Below are 22,012 nucleotides of genomic sequence, written 5' to 3'. Positions count from 1 at the left end.
AAGTGGAATATAATCTTGGAGTTGGAGGGTTATGTGTTCAAGGATAAATTCTGCTCGATCGATTTATTTACATAATTCATTATCACATGAATACCAAAATTCATCCTAATTTATTCAATGCATTGTATTGTGTTCTTTATAATTAATGAAAAACCTGGACAATGTACATTTACTGGAGGCGCTACCCATACTTTGTCCTTCCTTCAGCTGAAGTCATGATGATGAAGAGGCTGCTTAAATACACAGGCGGTGAACACAATAACAGCAATACCAACATGGTGTTATGCAGTCAGTGAAATAGCCAGCACGGTCGCACGGCAAGGCGCCTGAATGACACTATAACACGCGTTGCAAAAGCGTGTAATAAGAACACCGTTCTTGCTTAAGGTGTGTCATTTGCACGCCATGTAGTCTGTAATGACAGCGATGTAAACGCATCCGCATTATTGTAATGCACCGTATGTTGGTCTCAACCAGTCTTCCCTCGCACGCCTCCAACTTGTGCAAAATGCTGCTGCTCGCTTTTTAACTAACACTTAACCAAACCTAGATAAGTGGGTTTGTTGCCCACTGCTGGTATGGCACCTTCCTACACACGTATAATATTCACGCCTCGGGGAGGCAAAACGTAACACTGACACGCTATCCTCTCATGGACAGGCGGGTCTATTACATGCTTTGGCCTGACATCTGGTAGGAAATAGCACTGCAAGAAATATTTGAAGAAATATCCAGATTCTGTCGAGGCCGTGCCGAGGAGGTGCTGCTTCCACTCTATGGTTCAGTTTTGAGGGTGTATTTTATACACTGCACACTCACTCTATAGACTGTTGTATAAAAATAAACGGTACAGTATGTAAGGTCTACACTCTGGCTTTCCCCGTCTCTGTCGCAGCATGTTCGTCAGTCTGGACTGTGTTTGTCAGCGAGTGTATCAACAGTATGTCAACACGTCTCACAATCCGTGTCACCCACACAAGTGTCTGTACAGTGACGGCTCTTAGAAGAATCCTGTTTTTGATAGAAAAAAAGAAAATCCATATAGGTTAGCCGTCCAATCATGTTCAAGTTGAGTTTGACCTTTAATGTAATGTTCCCAATGCCTTGTTACATATCCTGACATGACCCCGTCAGTAAATGGCTGTAAGACTACTTTGTGGTGCAGAATGGAGGCTGTTGGCTCTTCTACTCGTGTAAACCGATTAATATTTAAGATACTCATCTCATAAATCAAACGATGCATTCTGACAGCTCATTTTGAGAGATTTCACTGCCTGATTTGTTTTAATCAGTGAGGATTAACTCGACAATGACCTCCCCACCCCCCTCGCTCTAATAATTTTGATATGCATATTTGCCACCTTCTTTGACTGCAAGCGATAATGAAGCAGACACAGATAAGTTTGCAGTCACACAATATGTCTATTCATATCAGCTCAAGAAGCGGAACCTCAGATGTTTGCGGTGTAGAAACTATTCTAACCCCTGTAATATCCCCAGACCCTTCCCGTTAGAGAGTGCTTGTACTATGCAGGTAGCACAACTTCCTCCTGGGCTCGCTTCCTCTCGGGGAGGATGAACTTGCAGCCTCATTGGTTCGCAAGTCGTATCATCTATCTCTGTTGTGGTGTGACATGATTTGCAGCAGACTTAACACTCGTGCTACGCAATCTGCTTCCAAGACTGCTGAGTGCCAAAGGTTTGGAGGATGTGTGTGTGTATGTGGTTTCCCCCTAAACAAGGACATCTCGCCACTCCCACTTCCACCCAACCCCCACAGTCCTGTACCTGGTCTCCCAGAGCCAGCCCTCTCTGCTGCCCAGCAAGGATTGATGGACTGGCTGTATATTCCATTAGAAGGGAAGCACTGATTATAAAGCTCGATGTGGAGGGAGCGGCATGATAAAATGGCAAGGCTCATTGAGAGATGTTCAGTGATTGGCTAAAACAGTGGGTGGCTCTGGTGCATGTCAGTAGAGATACCGTAATTTAGCATACGACGTATATAGTACATGTAATACTTTTTATGTGGCAGTGAGTTCTATTGCACTAAGCAACAGCAGCTTCTTTAGACATTAATACGATTTATAGATGTTCAAGCTAGCAGTCGTGGTAACCATTACAGTCTTGGTACACTGTGCTCAATATATTGCATACATGTAGACTAAGAGTCTACAGCCATGCTAGCGACTCTGTGTGACTGTACTTAGACGCAGTGATGTTTTATGCTGACGGCAGTATGCTAACATGCTGATGTTTAGCAGGTAGGCTATAATGTTTACCATGTTTACCACAGTGGGCAACCTCGGGCTCTAAAAAGTGAAGCCGATGCGGAAGTGCCTCAAACTTGCGTTCTTTCTAACAGCCAGCAGGGGGCGACTCCTCTGGTTGCAAAAAGAAGTCTGATTGTATAGAAGTCTATGAGAAAATGAGCCTACTTCTCTCTTGATTTATTACCTCAGTAAACATTGTAAACATGAGTTTATGGTCTCAATCGCTAGTTTCAAGTCTTCTTCAATACAGCATGATGTTCATTTAGTAAATTATGGTCCCATTTAGAGTCAGATAGACCATAAAGCAGGGGGTGCTTTAGGGTGCGGCTACCTTGTGATTGACAGGTCGCTACCACGGCATTGTCCGGTCTGGGACTTGTCCGTGTTTTCGTCTCACAACTTTAACCCTTTCACAGTGTGTTTTCAGTGAATGAAAAGTAATTGTAACATTCTGGTTGCCTAAAAATGTACTTAGCTCCACTCTCGTGTCACTTCTGGTTGCAAAAAAAACAAGATTGCAACTTCCAAACGTCAGTCCACAATATGACATCACAGTGACTGTGTCCACTTTTTATATGGTTCACCATCTTGTTTAGCGTGTTGCATGCTAACATTATCACCAAACACTAAGTTTAGTTGAAGCTGACAGAAATGTCATCAGTTTTGCAGGTAGACCAAAAACCAAAGTATTGGACAAATTAAAATTCAGACCTGCAGATGAAAAGTAATTAGAATACGTCCTCCGGGCTAGACTTGTGACAATTGGCAATCGGATCGTATATCGAGGACTGAACGCATGATCAACGATTGTTTTTTCCTACGCGGATATTAACTAACTTGGTATCAGAACTAAGATGTTATAAAATCATTTCTAGAATCTGTGCCCTACTGTGCATTTAGAGATGCTCCTGGTGGAGCAGCATGTCCGTCCGCCAAGCCCCGTTAATCAGCACGTGTGACGAGTGAATTTTAAATCCTTAATTACAAACCAGTTTGCGGTCTCTTTTTCATGGATCTGACACCCCGCATCTCTGTTCTCCATATGCTTGCTCACCAAGACTTTGCTCTGCACTCCACAAGAGTAGTTATGGATATGATTTGGATTGTGATATTAAAGATAAGATAATCATTTTAAATGTAACATGATGATGTGATATCGCAGCGATCGGATCACCTATCTGTGATCTTGAGTAACCACGATTTGACGATATGAAAATAGAAACAGTGGTCCGACTCTACTCTGGGCACTATGGATGTATGGAAACACTGGATGCAATCCATCCAGTAGCTGTCAAGACATTTCACTGAACAACAACAATCTCACAGTGGTGCTAGAGGAAACGTCAAGGGATCACCAAAATCAGTGGGATTCATTCACTGCAGGAACATCAATGTGCAAAATCTCATAGCAATCCCTCCAATAGTCCGATAGATATTTCAGTCTGGACCAAAGTGGTGGACCGACCAGGCAACCCACCAACCAGTATTGCAATCCATAGAGCTGTGGCTACAAAAATGATATCATTATGGTTCAGATAAAACAAACAGTGGGGAACCTCAGCCATTAAAATCAATTGCTCTGTTTGTGCTAGTCAAAGGCACCATGGAGAGGGATTAACCTCCCAAAAAGTGCCAAAAATCCATTAGGGCCTCCAACCTGTCCAGTTAACTCCCCAGAAAACAACAAGGACACTTTTACACTTGGCACAAAATGAGGAAACCTCGATCCATATTTATCGTCGATGAGAATTATCTCTTCAAACGTCCTGAAAGCAGACAGATGGTTTGGTTGGAGCAAACTGTCTTTGTTTCTGGGTGAAAGTAATATCCCTTTAATTGTCCAAATTAGTGACTAGCCTAATTAACAGGAGTACAGTTTGGGGCATGCTCTGTTCATTTTTGTGAATGATGTAGTCTCAAAAGACGTTCGTTCAGAACGTCTCGCAAAGGAAGAACACTGCCTGGAGATCACAGTAAGCACATTATCTGTGTGCTCCTCTCTGCAGCAGATTACACATAACATCTACTACTACTGCTCAGAGGTAAACGTTACTGCGTTGCATTAAATTAATATCTTTAGGCTACAACATAGATTGCATTAAATATCAACTTATACACAAGTGGAACAATATCAGCAACAAGACGCCTTCTGTCCAAACCAACAGACGGACACTCTGCAATCTGTGCATACAACTGATTATCAATTATAAATATACAACTGATCATATTTCTCAGTGTAGCCTCATAAGAACTAACCAGAAAAGAGACAAAACTCAGACAAGTAAACAAAAATGATCAACCTTAAATAAAACGACCTACTGACACCACAGTGCCTGAAACTTATTTTAGAATCAACAGTAAAATAAATCATCTCCAAGCAGAACAACGAGGACATCTCAACAATATAAACTCAACCAGTACACCAGCCATGAAGTAGGAAGCTCATCAGGCGACATGACGGCCTCTCGTTCACTCAAACTTGTTTTGTTATTTCATGTTTTAGCTTCAAGTGAAAAACTGTGTGCAGAAAGTCTTTTCATGTTTTGCACCAACCAGGCAGAATCTTATTAAACATCCACGGCCCCGACTCGGTGAGGAAGCAACATTTCCTTGTTTATTGATTCATGGGCACAAGTTGTTGACCTGATATTTAAAGGAATACTTGAATACCAAAATGACCAATTACTCACCCTGTGTACACCCTGTAGCCACTAACACACATATTACAGCAAAGGAGAGACTGCACAGTTTATACACACACCACGTAGCGCGCACACACACAACTATGTTGCTAGGCAACAAAGTGGCTGTTGACGTTCTCAACTGGAGAGTCCAGTCAGTGTGTTGTTGTACTCACCGGTCTGATGAATGGCACCGTGAAGTCCTCCACAATCTGCTCCAGATTCAGATTCTCTACTTGTTCAATCTCAGAGCAGAATCAGAACCAGTCCTCTCAGCCTCTCTGGTCCCACTTCACTCCTGAAATTCAAAACGTTTTGAGCTGAATGAGGCTCAACCGTCACATCAGGGATTACCAGTCTCAAACAGCAGAAAGTCCTCACACATCTCACTGAAGGTAGAAGTTCCTCAGTGAATGAAGAAGTCATGGCATGTTAGCATTTAGCATGTTAGCTAGACACAGCTAGCCCCTGCTGTACAGGTCACGAACTTGGTGGTTGTGTCTCTCAGCTGCTCTCCGGTGCGTTAAATCAATCATTAATTAAGATACATGTCTTTTAACTGTGCCGAAGTACAACAGTAACGGATGCAACTTGAAATAGCTACATGTGATAAATACTAGGCTAAAAGTAAAATTACCAATTTTTAGAAACTCAAAAAAGTACACAATGTAATGACTGCAATTGTTTCTGTTTTTATAACACTTTCGTGACAAGATTAAAAGTTTAGCAATATTAAAACTATATAAAAAGAAAGAACAAGCTTGGATGAGCAAAGATTGATGATAAAACATGTTTCATAAAAGCTTTTCTGTAAAAATGAGCATTAAATGTCTTGTTATAACTCACATCCTAATCTTGTTAGCGAGGCTGCCTGAACCCTAATGTAAAAGGATTTGTAGTGAGAGCATCAGAACATTAATGTTCAGGTCATTAATGGACTTAAAATCTAACCAGCTGAACAAAATCAGTGTCTGTATTAAAGGGTCAGTTAACCCTAATTACAAAAAAACAAACAAAACATTATAAAAACCATGTTTTCCATTTCATCACTTTCCCCTCATGGTATATCTAACCATCCAGTGTCTGTGCAGCGAGATACTACACCACAAGCCTCTGAGTGGGGAAACTTTTTTGTAACTTAGGCTAACTGTCCCTTTGAGCGTCCTTGTTTTTTTATTTATTCTTATAATAAAAGCGCCTGGTTTGTATGGAAACACATATTGCATTTGGGAATAAGGTTACCAAGTGGAAACAAGTAATAATGAAATGCAGTATGGGGGCTAAAACTCTGGGGGATGTTGTGAGGAATGATTGAGAGGATGATGCTTTTTCTTACAACAACAGCAGCACAGCAGCTGTCAAGAAAAGAAGAAGAGTACAAATAGGCCTCGTCGAAGCAAGTAGGTCTCATCTACGGAGTTAAAAGCTGCACTTTGATCTAAAAGCTGTAAAATAGAGCAATCATCGGCTTCCACAGTGAGTGGGAGGCAGCTCCCCGGTTGTGTTGATGAGAGCTCAAAAAATCTCACAAAATTTTGAGAGATGTTTTTAAAACCTCAGTGGGTTATTATTTAGAAATGAATTCAGCTTTTTGACCTGAATTTGGGCGGGGTTAGAGTGGAGATTTCCTGTGATAGATGGTTTTGTTTAAAACCACTCAGCATTGTTACTGGAGATTACAGAATGGTTCGGACCTTACTGATTTTCCTCTTTTTGTGACACACTTGAAACACTTTTCTTGCTTTGATATTGTGACCAGAGGAGGTGCTGATGACATCGTGACTCCTGCTTTCGTCACCGCTTTGCTCTCACACGGTATACCAGACTTCTTTTTTTCTCCAATACCAGTGCAGTGCCTGTTCAAAACGTGTCTGTTTGAAACTGGCCTCCTGCTTGCAGCAGTCTCGAGAACCGCTCCTCAAAACAACTTTGTACTTAACACGGCACTTCCCTGGGTGCTGATTAGGGATGTTAATAATTAACCGTTTAACCGTTAACCGACGTTAGGCATTTTAACCGATTAACGCTATCGGTTAAAATGGTTAAAAGAAATGTTAATAAATAATTAAAAAGCTGAGAACTCGTCAGTTTAAGTAGAAAAGCTGGTCCACCTTAAGAGAGTCTGAGCCAGCGTTATAGATACAGGAAGTTGGCTCCCGTCTTGAGCGGAGCGAGTTGTAGCCTCGTAGCATTTATTCACTAACAAATAATAAACTGTCCACTTCCCCTCCCACCGGCCCTGTGTGTCTCTTTCACTTTTTAAACTACGTCACCACGGCACTTCCTTGGAGCGTTTACTGTTGCCGCGGATGTGTTTACATTGTAGTTAATGGAAAGCTCGGTGCCTCTCATACTGGCGCTAAAAGGGTGCCCGTGTGCGGCGGCGGTATCGGATGCTGACGGCTGTGCCGGTATTTGATGCCCTGGGAATGAGTTGGTTCGGCAGTGGAAAAGTTAATATTATGTACCCAGCATGCCGTTCGCCTTTGTAACAGTTAATAGGGGTCCTTTCTCAATAAACTAAACAGTTTGTACATGACACACTACTACTAAATATGTCCCGTAAATCTCAACCGTTTGCACTCGACGTTGCACTTCCTTGGGTCCTCATTAATACAACCGCCAAGTGTGTTGTAAAGAAAATCTAAGCACATACATGCATGCATACAGACAGACAGACAGAGACTCCTTCCATTTTAGTGAGATACTCTGGAGGAAAGGTAAATACTAGACTCTGATAGCTCATGCACAACTAGCTGACAGCATACTGTGTATGGGGAGAGAGAGGAATCCACACCTGCTCTGCTGTGACATATCTTTGAGATGCTATCTATGACAGATTTCCTCCTGCCCACCTGCTGATGAAGGATGGGCCTGTGGGCAGCTGACGCTTTCCCGAAGACGCATCAATTTTTGGGGGCCCTCTAAATTGACAGACTCTTTGTTTTTAGAGACAGCCTGAAGACAAATGGGCAGAGGCGGGCCGCGGTGAATGGTGCATCATGGGCATCGTTCTGCCCTCGATGATCAGCCATCATGTCCGTTACCATCTGGCAATTTATCTGAGCTGCCCCGCTGCAGACGATGAGTGTTTTCGGGGCGTCACGTTGTCTGCATTTCGCCTCTCCTTTAGTTGGAGAGGAGTTGACGTACTTCTTTCCTCTCCAGTGAGTGCGGTTTCAAAATCTTGCAGTTGATCCGGGCTTACATCAGGACAGCCGCGGTGCTCGGTAATGATTACTGTGTATCTGGACTGACTCTGAAATGTAGAGCGCAGGGGGAGGTCATCTCCAGAGATAGACAGACATGGCAGGGGCTGATAGAGTCCTGAATGAGCGGACTCAGTGATAGGGAAGTCTACGTGCCTCTGTGTGTGTTTAATAGAATACGGGAACTAGGCTGAATCTTGCATATCTGTGTCTTATCTTGTGCACTAGCTGATCAGCTAAACACAGCTTATCTTATTGATGCCTGCAGTGTTTTGTAACCCACTTGACTCGGCAACGCTTCTTATGGACACAAAGCATTTGATTTGAAGATACGATCTGTTTTGACAGTCAGCGATACCGTACATCACAGACGTTAGATTTATCATCTTTGCTTTTCAGCCACAAAGACAGTAAATACTTAAAAACAAGGTGCGATGTGATAAAACTGTTTGAGATGTGGAGGCTCAGTACTTTGTCGCAGAACAATACACATTTACAGACATCGCATATTTTATTGGACCATCTGTACACCCTCCTATGTTGTGACAGTCAGCCCAGGAGGTGTAAATGACTCATGGCTCCCTCCCATACTGAATGCATTGCAGTGTTTATGCAGGTAAATTTGTTAATTGTTGGTGGATCTTGTGTGCCACCCGCAGCTAAGATGATCAGGTCATGTCCTCTCTAGGTCAGGGGCACCTTCTGCAAGTTAAAGTTACACATGGTGAGACTTAAAGGTTTAAGTGTCAGTCAGTTTGTCAGTGTGCTGACTTGACTACTACTTCCAAGGCAACGCCTTTTTCAGAGCTCATCAGTAATGGATCGCTGTCGGGGTGTAAAGACCATTTCAACCAATATAACAAATAGTGTAGACTGGAGAACATCGTCAACCCTGCCTTTAACTTTGACAGCCCTAATAAAAGATTTTCTATTTCTTTACCAGGATTTCATTTCTGGCAGCGCAGAGAAGGCTTTGAAAAATGATTTAGAGCTTTATATAGGGGAAATAATACTTACAGAAAAAATATAATTGAACAGTTAACTGAATGAATGAATGAGACATTTGGTCAAATTTTCGAGGGGGTGGCCTTGGCACAAATAGACAACACTTACAAAGCTTTATTGGTTAGAACTCACACTTTTCAATTTGAGCTCAGCACACACTGATACTCAGACTCTAATTAGACTTTACAAACCATCTGTACTAATTATTTGGTTCGTGAACTGAAACAGGATATATTCCAGATAGAACATGCTGTACCGAATGATTTGGAAAGAATCCATGTACTGAACATTTGCAAAGCTTATAAATTGTTGAGACGGTCAAAGAGATGATTCACCTCAATTATGTGTGACCGTACAGTATAAGAATATTAAAGACTGGAGTAGAGGATCGACACCTGACTCAGTCAAGACTAAATCATACTGTTGAAGCTTTAAAAATACTATTAATTTGGATTACATATTGCAGGTGTTCATGTTATTGTCTCACACGAGTAGTGGAGAAGCTGGTTAACATGGAGTAGAGGTAGTAGGAGTAGCACCTGAAAACCTTCAATCTTAAAGCAGCTATAAACAATATTTCTTATAATAAGAATGGCTCAAATTCGTATAACTTTAGTTCAATAGGTTTCCAGGAGCTTTAACAGTGTAGTGAGTAGTGTTCATTCAACAGCGGTGGTAAACAGTGAGACTGGGCTACAAAGCTTCCCCTGTTGTTCTATCAATATCACATCGACTTCTGTCTCTTCATGTCTTACGCAATTAGCATCATTGGTAGTTTGGGAATGATGCGACCTTTACTTGTAAGGGCAATCGTTTTTCATCAGGACAGAAACACATTTAAAACTCACCAGACACACATACACACAGCCTACACCTACAGTGCCCACACAGTTTGAGATTAATAGACAAACAAAGAGTAAAGTAGAGAGGAAGCTGTTTATGACTCAAGCAAATGTTAAAACCTGTAGTACAGTAGGCGCCGTCACTGCTAGATCACCATCCTAATATAAGCGCTTTCCTAAATCTAGTCTGACATTGTCTTAACCCGTTCACGCAGTTATTCAAAAGCCATTTTCTTGTATATGGATAGGTTTTGATGGTGCACGCCCCCTTGGCGTCACTTTAGGTTTAGGAAACAAAACCACCATTGTTAAGTTTAGGAAAAAACGACATGGTTGGGCTTAAAACTACTACGTGAAGTAGGTGAAGATGAGAGAGGGGAGAGGATGAGGAGTCTGGAATCAGGTTCAACATGTTTGCATTTCATTGAACAGCAGGCTATTAGCCTAGAATATGTAAAAATATGTGAGCACACTAGTTTAACAGAATTAAAAATACATATTATTGTATAGTTTTCACAGAATATATCATTTTATTCATTGGTTTGTAAAATACTTATTTCTTTAGTTGAAAATTAAAACACATGCATGTGAAAAAAGAAGTATTTTTTTCATCCCTAAAGAAGATCCTGACTAGGTTGTCATCATTTATGCATGAAAGTTTTGTGCCATACACCTCTGAAGTATAAATAAAAACGTATTTCTGTCTTGTTTAAGTAAAGATAAGCCGACTCATGCAATGCAACTATTTTTGGAGGCCTTCACTCCTGCACATTGTTTTCAGAGCATCACCCACCCCGACGCTGTCATACTTCACAAAGACTCTCCTTGACGTTTGCTCTTTGAAGTTCAAGAAGCAAAAGGGGCCCCAGATGATTTTGTGGAGAAAGACCTTTAATGGGAGTCTGTTTGAAGACGGTGACGGCGTTATAGGAGCGGTGAGCGTAAGCAGCCGCAGCACTTCTCAGTCTCCCATCATCTCTTTCACACAGATGATTAGGTGTGCGGAGACCAGAACTGATGTGCAGCAGGAGTGATTGAATCACAAAGTGACCCAAATGAAAGAATTGATTGGCCTCGCGATCATGATGTGTGTGAAATGAGAGCCCTAAAGTCTCTGACACTGATCTATTAGGATTCTCCTCAAGTTTTCTTGCGATTCACTGACGCATTGTTCTGACAGCTGCTTCATAGGGGGCTGATATTTGCACTGAGTGGGGGTATTACAGCGGGCAGATCTGATTGGCTCAGGTGAGCGAGTGTTCAGGATGTTTAGCAGAGGAATGAGATCAGATTAGAGACGGATGTCAAGGTAAAAGAATGGACTTGGAATTTGAATAATCTTTATGGGGAATGGGAATGTGACGTCACCGACAGACAGTCGCCATGTTTGGAGGATAAAGGGTTAGAGCGCCATCCGCTGGCTGTTTACTGCAAGTGTCAGTAGAGCTGCTGAACTAACACAAAACACTGCACAGTGAATAAGATCCAAAAGAGGAAGTGCAGTATATATAATATACAGTCAGACACAAAGGTAGGCTAATGTTATGGGTTTCATTTTGCAACATACCGGTCGATTAAATATGCAGTATTAGCTGACGTTTTGTTACTATTCCGTTAGCATAACATTAGCTAGATTATCTTTGTGTAGTTGGCATTTGGCTTGTAGATCTGAAGGTCCTATAGCCACTCGTTTGTAAATTGGACATGGGCTTCCCAAGATTTAAATTTTTTGAATTGCTGACAGGTATAAAACTAGGGATGCTAATTTTTAAAAATGTTCTTAACTGATAACCAACCCTTGTTAACCGAATATTAACCGTTAACCGACAAGATTGGTGCACCAGCTGCGGTGCTGCGTGTAGCGTCACGGACATGCCGCCACTTTCCCAGTAAAAGTCTCCACCGCACATTTAGTTTAGTTTAGCAGGTTGTCAGCTGTGTGTCTGCACGGCGTAACTTTAGCAAGTGTCCGACAGTGTGTGTATTTGTGCTACGTTAGCAGCTGTAGCATTGCCGGTAGCTTCTTGCTCGCCGCCGCCGCACACATACTATCTGTCAGTGCGCCGACAATTGAACGGGTGTCCGACAGACCGTGTGTGTGTGGTGGCGGTGAGTGTGGGGTTGTTGGTGGCGTTATAGCTGTGAACATAGCAGTGTGTGTACAGTTTATTTGTTGGTGAATAAATGCTACAACTCTTCCGCTCTGCACCGCTCAAGTGAGCTCGAGCCAACTTCCTGTATCCTGCCACTCCGGTTGCGCCTCCATGCATTGGTATCTGATACCTAGAGACATTTACCAAACCACCCAAGTGGTTATGGGTTGACTGGGGACCATGAATGTCAGTACAAAAGTCCATCTAATAGTTGTTGAGATATTTTATTCCAGACCAAAGTGGTAGACGGCTGGCCAACTGGCAGACATTGCCATTATACAGTAGAGCCATGCTGCTTTTATCACTTTCTAATCATGATTTTGCTGGAAAAATTCATTTGGAAAACAGAATTCTCTTGCACCGATTCAATCATTTCCCAACTCTAATGAAATGTGCTGCATAAATAAAGTTTCATTATTGTTCATATTGAATCTGACTTCAACTCATGACTTTGAGATATTTTTGGACTAGCAGGCGGACGTCACTGACGAGTCACCTGAACATGTTCACTCCTCGGTGAGCTCCGTGCGGTGATAAAGTTTAGTTTCACAGCTTCTCTGCCTCTTCGGTACAGTATAGATGCATTCATGTAAATTGGCTGCTTCCCTTGTCTGACTTTGTCATCGTCTCATTGCATAAACATGAGTCGTATGAGACGATTAACACAAACCTGTTTCGTAAAAAATATATCATTCTGGCTTCATTTTCAGCACTTTAACGTGAAACACTACAAAAAGTTATTGTTGGTGCATATAATATACAGTCATAATGAGAATATCTTTTGAAATCAGTTATGTTATTATTCATTAATTAGATTAATCAAACAACCCGCAGGCCCCTTCAAAGTTGTGGAGGAACAGTGCACGGTGAGCGTGACATCTGCAGCCTTCCTGTTGCCAGCCTGCTCTCCTCTTTGATGCGGCTTCATTATGCAGAGGGAGGCTGACCTAAACACAGAGATGTACTCAGACAGCTGGTCCAGGGGAAAAAAAAACTTAATTAATGCTTCTTCTTTGGGGAAAGATACTACCATATCTTTTCCTGGTTTACAACCACTTCACTGGCCGTTTATTAAACCAAATTAAGCTTCTGTTTTTCTCCTCCCTAATGACAGTTTTCCCTGGAAGCTTTGTAGTTTTTATCAGAGCTTCCCGTGTCCTCCTCCTCGCTAATCCCTTCCTCTCATTAACCTCCCGCCTTATTTTAATGCTGTTTTCACATATTTTACATTCAGACTTCAAGGATTGTATTACAAACATCTTCACAGTGTGTGTGATAAGGTGCACATTTAGAGCAGCTGATATTTTCTCATGTTCAAAACAACAATTTTAAAGTGTGGTTTACTATTAGATGCTTTTGAAGTGAAAATTTTACACTTCATAGGTAGTCATTAATGAAGTTTTAAACAATATTACTCATGCCTTAGGCTGGCACATTTCCTGGAGTTACTTAGGAAGAAAGTGTTACATTATACAGCAGAGTCTGCACTTCTTGCCCACAACCTTTTCTCTTGAGGCTGAACAATGGGGGAATCTAAGATAAACTATATACTCGAGGAAAGGGACAACCTCATAACTTGGCAATCACCACCTTATATTTTTGGCCGGGAAAAAGAAGCACACATAAAACTCTGAACCACAGAAATAGAATATAGGAGTAGAACGGACATTCCCATTCAAATCAACGGTCAGCTCGGCGGCCAGTTTTATGTATACCGTAGTCAGAGCAACCGTTGTATCTGGCTGACTTCCACATAAACCAAACTAACTTGCAGCAAGTGGCGAACTCACTGAAGTGCAGTTTTACACTAACACCGAATAAACAAGCAGTGGAGTAGTAACGTTACGAGGCACACAGAAAATGTAAATGAGTCAAATTGAACAACTTAATGCTTCATGCCACAGCGGATGAAAGCACATTGTTATCGCCAGATGAGGGACAACTTTGTTGGCTCGTTTTCTGCAAGCAGTGTGACCAAAGAGTATAGAAGCAAAGAGAGGAAACTCCGGTGTATTTTTTGACAACAGCCGCTGCCACCATTTTGGACTGAAAACACTTATTTGTAATATTTTATTGTTCAACACAGGCCATTTCAGTAGAATATGACAATATAATATATATGATTTTGTTTTACTTTTGTATGGCACTTTTTAGGCGGACAATTTACTGGCGTCCAAAATGGCGGAAGCGTATCTTTGCTGCTGGGCGCTCATGTTGCAATGGAACAAACGAACAATTGACTTTCACTTCTTGGCAATATACGTTCTTTGGTGTGGCACTGAGCATGGTGGAATTAGCAAGCTAGCTAGCTAGCGGACAGCTGGCTGGTTATCTCTTGGGCTGGTTACGCCAGGCTTTGGTGCTGCACTGATTACAGAAAAACAAGCCGAACAGCAAACTGGTGTTCAGCGGCAGCGCCGGGTCTAAACGGTCCCTATGCCTGGGGACAAGCCACCGTACCTAGCTAACTAACCAGCCAGCTGTCTCTGGGAGCTGCGTCCGTTCCCTTCCCAGTGAGCTCAAGCCCCCAGGAAGAGCGCCAGGCTTTGAAGCAAATTTTTGTATTGGCCAAACGGCGGTACTACAACTTCTGTGTCCGTCACGTGATGCCATTGGGCACAAAAATACTTTTTCCCATAGACTTACATTGGGAAAGAGGCGTCCGTAAATCAGTGGATAATTTTTTTTGAGGTAGATCAACTTCCCAGTACGAACACTTGAATAGCCCTTATTTAAATCATTAGGTCCTAAAAGTTGTAAAATGCATTTTTCTTCCTGGGCTGGAGCGAAGGTGGAGTTAAAGAAAACGCTACTGCGCCTGCTTTACGGGCCCGATGGATGCGGAGGGTCACTGGATAATCCGGGTACTTCATCACTCGGAAGTCGTGCCATTTTGGCTTCTTGCGCCACTGAGCAACTCTCATAAAAATTAATGGGAGCCCGCCTCCAATGCTGTATCCAGTTCGCTTTATACATTCATGGACGGGCTGCGACCACACGCTTTACGACCCGAACAACAATCTCCATTTTCTTCTGTACTAGTCAAAATGACCACAGCAAACTGTTCAATGCCCCTTCTACTCCTATTTCATTTCTATACTCTGAACCCTTACCGACTAATCACAATCCAGTCTCTCTCTCTCAAAAATGGCTTACGTGTAGAACTTAATCACCCTGTAATTCAGAAAAAAAAAATCCCATGTCATGTTGGAAAATTTCAGCTGACATATAAGGAATGTTAAACCTGCGACCCCCGTGCTCGCTTCTCAAACTAAAGCTACAGATTGACTCTGGACTTTATCTCGGATAACACGTTCTCTGAGCGGCAGTTCTTCATCTGAATATCAGCTATTGTACTGCGTGTCACCCAGAGAAAGAGCAAAGGGCAGCAGTCCAGCTCACCCGAATAACCCAGAATTGTCTCGCTCTCTCCTTTCCCTGGAGTCTCTCTCCTCATAACCTCTACCTTTTATTCTTTCCTTCCTCCTGTCTCCTCCTCAGATTGTTATCACGTTCTCCGTGCCCTCTCCTTCCTTGTCGTCTCACACTTCTCTCCCTCTCTCTCTCTCTCTACCTCGCTGTCTGCTGTCTTGTGCCGTGCCGCAGGGCTCTCTGGCTGATGTAATTTATGCTATCTCCTTTGCTAGTGTGAGAGAAGAGCGTCCTGAAGCCAACACTCTTCATGCAGAGTGCTCCTGTGGGAGGCTGTGAGCCAGCACCGACTGAGCTCCCCTCTCTCTCTCTTTCACCGTCTCCACATGCACAATGCAATGACCGTGCATGTGGAGAAGACACTCAATCTGCATGGCAGTACAGGATAATTACAGATACCACATAGCAGCTGTCAGCTGCAAAGACAAATTGTATGTGATGTCACGACGCAGGTATCTGTATCTGTGGCCAGTCATTACACCGAAATGTCAGTTCTAAAGGAATATTTCACCCACAAAATGATCATTTGTATATCGATTACTCAGCCCGTGTTACCTTCAATTCTTGAAGAAAATTTTGCTTTTCTCGCACAACTCCACGGAGAACGAAGGCTCAATGAACAGAGAAAAGTCTTGATGAATTGAAGTTAATGGAGGCTGCGTTTTAAGGTGCAGTGTGTAGGATTTGGCGGCATCTAGTGGTGTGGTTGCAGATTGCAACCAACTGAGTAGCCCTCCGCTCACTCCTCCCTTTTCTGCGGTAATGTGAGCCGCCGAGTGCAAAACTCGCTCAGAGGCCATCCTTACCGTAACAATACTACTTTAGGAGCAACGGAAGTCAGACGGCGGCTGGCTTTACCACGGTTTTGCACTCTGCGGCTCACGTTACCGCAGTTTCACAAGCGTGTCAGAGAACTACGGTGACCTTCAGTTAATGTAAAAACATGAAAGTCTCTCTCTAGAGAGCCAGTGATTAGTTTGTCCGTTCTGAGCTACTGTAGAAACATGGCGGAGCAACATGGCGGACCATGAAGAGGACCCGCTCCCTGTGTAGATATGAATGGCTCATTCTAAGCTAACGAAAACACAACGATTCTTAGTTTCAGGTGATTATACACTACTGAAAACATAGTTATGAATATTATATTCCATTTCTGCCAATGGATCCCCTGAAATGTTACACACTGTTCCTTTAACAACAGCAAAACTATATCAAAACATCAAACACATGCATCTTCACTAAAACCTTACTATTAAAAACACTTCCGCATAAACAGTCTCACTCTTGCGCAGACACTACTACTCGTCCGTGCAAGTCTTTTAAATCGTAAGGTTTTAGCAAAAATACATGGGGAAGTACTGAGCATACGACTGGATAAATGAGGCTTGGATTATACTGTATGAGTTGTGTGAGAGTGCAAATGAATGTTTTTATGTAGTTTTGCTGTCGTAAACACAACCTCCATTTACTTCAATTCATCAACACTTTACTCCGTTTTTTATTCGTTTGATCCGTTCGCCATTGATGCATAAGAGAAAAACAAAGTTTTCTTCAAGAATTCAAGGTAACAGGTGGTGAGTAACTGATATACAGTATACTGTAAATGGTCATTTTGTGGGTGAAGTATTCCTTTAAGTGAAGATATCGTATGCTGTGTACAGATGGGAAAGTGTTTTGGTCACGTCCATCAGGAATCCATCGTTAGATTGGATTTACGGCAGCAGTAAATACTCAACACTGGGTTTTTCTGTAACGGGAAAGTAGATGTTGATTGAATATGTTTATGTGTGTTGCAGGACTGCAATCCATTTCTATGACAACAGAGACGGCTTTGGCTGGGGAACTGAAGAGCGCAATGGAGGGTGACGCCATGAGGACCAATCAGGTGGGAGCGCCGTGGAACTCACAGCAGCTGTAGATCATTTTACTCAAGCCTTTCAATCACTCAGGGGCCTTCCGGCATGTTTGATATGCAAGGCGGCGAGCTCCCTCTGCCTGTGCCAGCAACTTAACATCCTAACATCTTAGAGCAGCAGCTCACACTACATCATGCATTTGATGATTGCCTCACATGATCAAAGATTTGGGATTTAAATCACTTTGAAAGACAAGTACATAATGCCCCATGAGACTTGAGAATTCAGATATTTAAATGAAAGACAAAGTAGGGCGATTTGAAGCTCACACACTTAGAGGAAGGATTTTCTCTCTCTCCCAGGTTCCAGAGGACCAGGGGGACAATGATGATAGCTCAGAGAAGACCCCCAGCAAAGCCTCCAAATCCCCCCAGAAAACTAACAAGCGGCCCAAGACCGTCCCCGTCAAAGTCACTCTACTGGACGGCTCAGACTACGAGGCTGGAGTTGAGGTATGCTAATCACTTTTCATCATCAGGGATGGAGCAAATGGCTCATCGATCCATGTAAAAACATGACTATGATTATGTGTTTTAAAATTATTAGAGGTCTTCTGCTTTACTAAAGAGCATCAGATATGAAGATATGTGTGGATCGACAAGGAGACTGTTGCATTCATCAAATTAACACATGAAACAAACTGAAATACCGCATTCCTATCATGTTTTGTTTTTGCTCGTTAGAGGTTTGACTTACGCTCTTTAATCATGTGATCATTGCGCCCCCTTCTTCTACATTAGTTTAATGCTACACAAGTGGAAAAATTAGCGCACCAATTGTTTGTCTTGACCAAGCGTTAACCTCCGGTTGTGAGGAATGAAGCCAACGTAGAATTGCGAAAAAACTGCAGTTCATCAAATGGCCACTTGAGGCTCCAAAAGTCCCCAAACTTTACAGCAGAAATAAACATCTTTACAGCCTGATACAAAAAACTGTTTTGGTCACCAATCAGCTCAGGGTGAACTTTTACATAATTCACCCATTTAAATTCTATCAATTGAGGGCGTGGCCGCTTTGAGTGACAGGTGGGTGGCGTCTCAGGTCGCTAGCTGCTAGCTGTCTGTTCTGCTGCGTCACCCGGCCCGCTTCAGCTCCACCCACGATCCACCTCTTTACCCATTTTTGGATTAGTCGGGAGTTAGGCTGTCGTCACTGTAAAGTTGGCGACGGCTGGAGCCAAATACTTTTAGCTTCACAACAGCTCTTCAGAAACCTGTGGGTGACATCACAAAGACTACATCCATATTTTATACAATTTATGGTTGGGCCTCCTTCTACATTACTTTGAAGGTGCAGTGTGTAGGATCTGGCAGGATCTAGCGGTGAGAACTGAAACTTCTCCCGTGTGCCAAGCATGTAGGAGAACTACTGTGACCGATGTGAAAACGCGAATGGTCCTCTCGAGAGCCAGTGTTTGGTATGTCCGGTCTGGGCTATTGTAGAAACATGGAGGTGCAACATGGCGTCCGGCTCCATGAAGAGGACCCACTCGGCTCATTCTAACGAAAACATTATTATTATCAGGTGATTATATACCAAAGAACACATACTTATTAATATTATATAATAGTCAAATATTAGCACACCAACTGCTTATCTTAATGTATCCAGCTTCTAATATTCTCATAAAGTAGTGAATGGAAATGCTTTTTTTTGCAAATGTCTGGAAATTTGGTTAGAAGTTGCTCCACATATGGATGGAAACTTGACTACTTTCACTTTTACCTCCAGATAAAATGGTTTACATAATCTGGCTAAAGTGTTCACTTGTAACCCTGATCCAGAACTGTATACTATATATACTATACTAGACTTCATGGTCTTGCTGACAGTCACAGATCCGCTCATCAAATTTGTTCCGGGAATAATGTTGATACAGAATGGTAGGATATCTTCCTCAGTGACCTATAAGCTGTGGAAAAACACATCAGGATTCAATTCTGCAAACATGCAGAAACATAATTAGAAATGATAATTCGAAAATGTTGTTTTATATTAATACACAGTTTGGCTGTTTCTCCACGCTAAAATGCACACAGGTCTAAATTTCATATCTCGCTGTGCAGGGTGACAGCATTTTAGGAAGCCGGTGTACATTTGAACAAGAGCCCTTGACTCAGCACACCGCGGTACACCTCAGTGAGACTCAGTCTCCCTCGGTAATACATGCTACTGAGTCAGGAAATGCAGCTCTGTTGCTATTCTCACCGAGAGGGCGAATGACGGGTGGAGCGAGGTAACACAAGCTCTGCATTGTGGGGGATGGAAGGCTCGGATGAGCAATCTCCGGCTTCCATGAATCGTGACTCTGTAGCCTTTTGTGTTTGTAAACAGGCGGGCGTTGCTCTCGGTTTATTTGAATCTCACAGTACATCACGATCGAACGCTGCAGAGAATGAATCTGGAGTGAAACGACTGATGAGGTAGAGCGAGAGGTGTCAAAGGGGGTGTTCCACATCCTGGCCGGGACTTACAGAGCTGAATCCCATTAAAAACCAGCGCTGGAACCCCATTGGCTGCCGCTGATGATGGAGTGTGATGTGTGACGGGAATGATCTTGTTGGCTCAACCTCATTCATGTCACTTTATTCCCTTTATGGCTTACTGCCTCTCACGTGACCTCACATATTTTACTTACGAGTGCCTGACCGAGGCATCACACACACACTCTCCTTCAACTCAACCCCCCATCCTCCCTCTGTCTTGGTTACGTGCATACACACACACACACATTTCTTCATGTCAGCTGGGCAGTGACACTAGAGGTATTGGGCTTTGACAGGAAATCCATACAGGTGACAGATGAGTGCTCTTATGTTTGACCGGGGAGAAAATAGAATGGGAGATGGGAAGAGGAGGAGGAAAAGATGAAGAGAGTGGGGGAGGAGGAGGTGGAGAGAAAGATGGAGAGGAGGTAGCGCTTGCTTGTGTACTGTAGTATGTATGCGAGTGTGTATATCACTGTGTGTGCAATAGGGAAAAAAAGGCAAGCGGGGACACAATGATGAATGTAGTGGAATCGCTGCTTTAATGACAGTCATGATGTCCACTGAGCGAGCGTACCCTGATGATAAAAACACAGAGAAGCAGCCTGAGCCTCCTATTGATGCTTGGCTCACGACATTACATATTGATCGAGCTCAGTGCATTTGTCCAGTCCTTAACCTAAAGCCATACCGTTAAAATAACTGCTTACAGTACTTCAAAGCCTTCAATCTTACAAACTCTAGCTATTACTATTTCCCCCAAACATCTTCAATGAAACATCTGGCTTTTTAAACAACATCCCGAGGAGACCATTGTATCCGTATCTTAACTACTTAAACTTTGGCTGAACGGGATTTTCTCTGCAGGTCCTTAAAATGCTGATGTTCATTTCCACAGTTCAGTCGTTTCTGCTGGTTAGCCACACGGCCGTGCGAGTTTATGAGAGAGGCAGGGCGGTTTAGGGTCTGCAAAGCATTCAGAGCTCAGCTGCTGATGCTGACCAGCCAGGCTATTTTAGGAGCACCTTATTCACACAGTGATGGAAATAATAAAATATAACTGCCTGTACTGGCACTGTTTAAATGTGATTCTTTTTCACATTTGCAGCCTCAATTGTAAAACAAACCTGTAATATCTCTGACCAAAACCAAATTATTTCTGTAGCTTTTCTCCTGGGATGCAGCATAGACTGTATTTAAAGATGGATGACATGACTGCGCCCCAAAAAATGAAACCAAAATATCTCGATCCCCCTGGTGGCTGGCTGCAGTATAGTTCATAAATCCCGCGCCCTTAATGTTAGTGGATGGAACATGGGCCAAACTAAAAAATCAAAGTATACGTCAAATACATTTTTCCCAAAGATGGTTTCTGTTGGTTTAGGTAGTTCTTATCACGCTGATGTTTGTTCAAGTGTTCATTTTTCTGATAAGTTTGGTTTTAATTAGTTATCTGATGCTATAAAAAGGGGGTGAGACGTCATAATTGAAAGCTGTGATTGACAGCTGCTCTGAGGGAAGTGGTCGTGGAACCGGAGGCTCGGGAATTGTACGAGAGAGATGTAACTTCAACTTTCCATAACCGTAACCTGTCTGTGTAATAGAACATGTATCAATTTCATCATAAATGTAGTTATAGAGATATTAACGTTAGTTGTTGTGTCCTTTTAGCCAAGCAGCTACCGTGGTGCTAACGTAGCAGCTAGGTGGCTCACGCTAGCGAGCTGCGACCGTACTCGGCTTGTGATTGGCTCGGTGTGTGGGACTTCGTATCCCGTGTAAAACCAACAATGTGTAGTTGTCTTTGTGTAGATATTTTAACCCAAAACACAATGTTTTTCCCTAAACTTATCTAAGTGTTTTTCTTTTGCCTAAACCTGAAGAAGTTGTAGTTTTATTAGCTAAACCTAAAGAAGTTGTAGTTTTGTTGCCTAAACCTAAAGTTGTAGTTTTATTGCAAAAACCTAAAAAAGTTGTAGTTTTGTTGTTTAAACCTAATGAAAATGTAGTTTTAT

At 42.5% G+C, this 22,012-nt stretch overlaps 1 protein-coding gene across 7 annotated transcripts in view; it reads left to right on the top strand.

Moving 5' to 3' along the window:
- Positions 1-22,012, top strand: part of si:dkey-178k16.1 (band 4.1-like protein 1) — a 59,622-nt gene that overhangs the window by 5,396 nt on the left and 32,214 nt on the right. For all 7 annotated transcript variants that reach the window (XM_037772756.1, XM_037772752.1, XM_037772751.1 and 4 more), the window contains exons 2-3: positions 17,392-17,480; positions 17,814-17,963. In XM_037772756.1, coding sequence (XP_037628684.1) covers positions 17,392-17,480; positions 17,814-17,963 — 239 coding nt within the window. The remainder of the gene's footprint in view (positions 1-17,391; positions 17,481-17,813; positions 17,964-22,012) is intronic.

This window comes from Sebastes umbrosus, chromosome 6 (assembly GCF_015220745.1).
Source record: "Sebastes umbrosus isolate fSebUmb1 chromosome 6, fSebUmb1.pri, whole genome shotgun sequence".
Lineage (NCBI taxonomy): Eukaryota > Metazoa > Chordata > Actinopteri > Perciformes > Sebastidae > Sebastes > Sebastes umbrosus.
The sequence above is the reverse complement of the archived record's forward strand: the minus strand, read 5'-3'. Positions and strand labels throughout refer to the sequence as shown.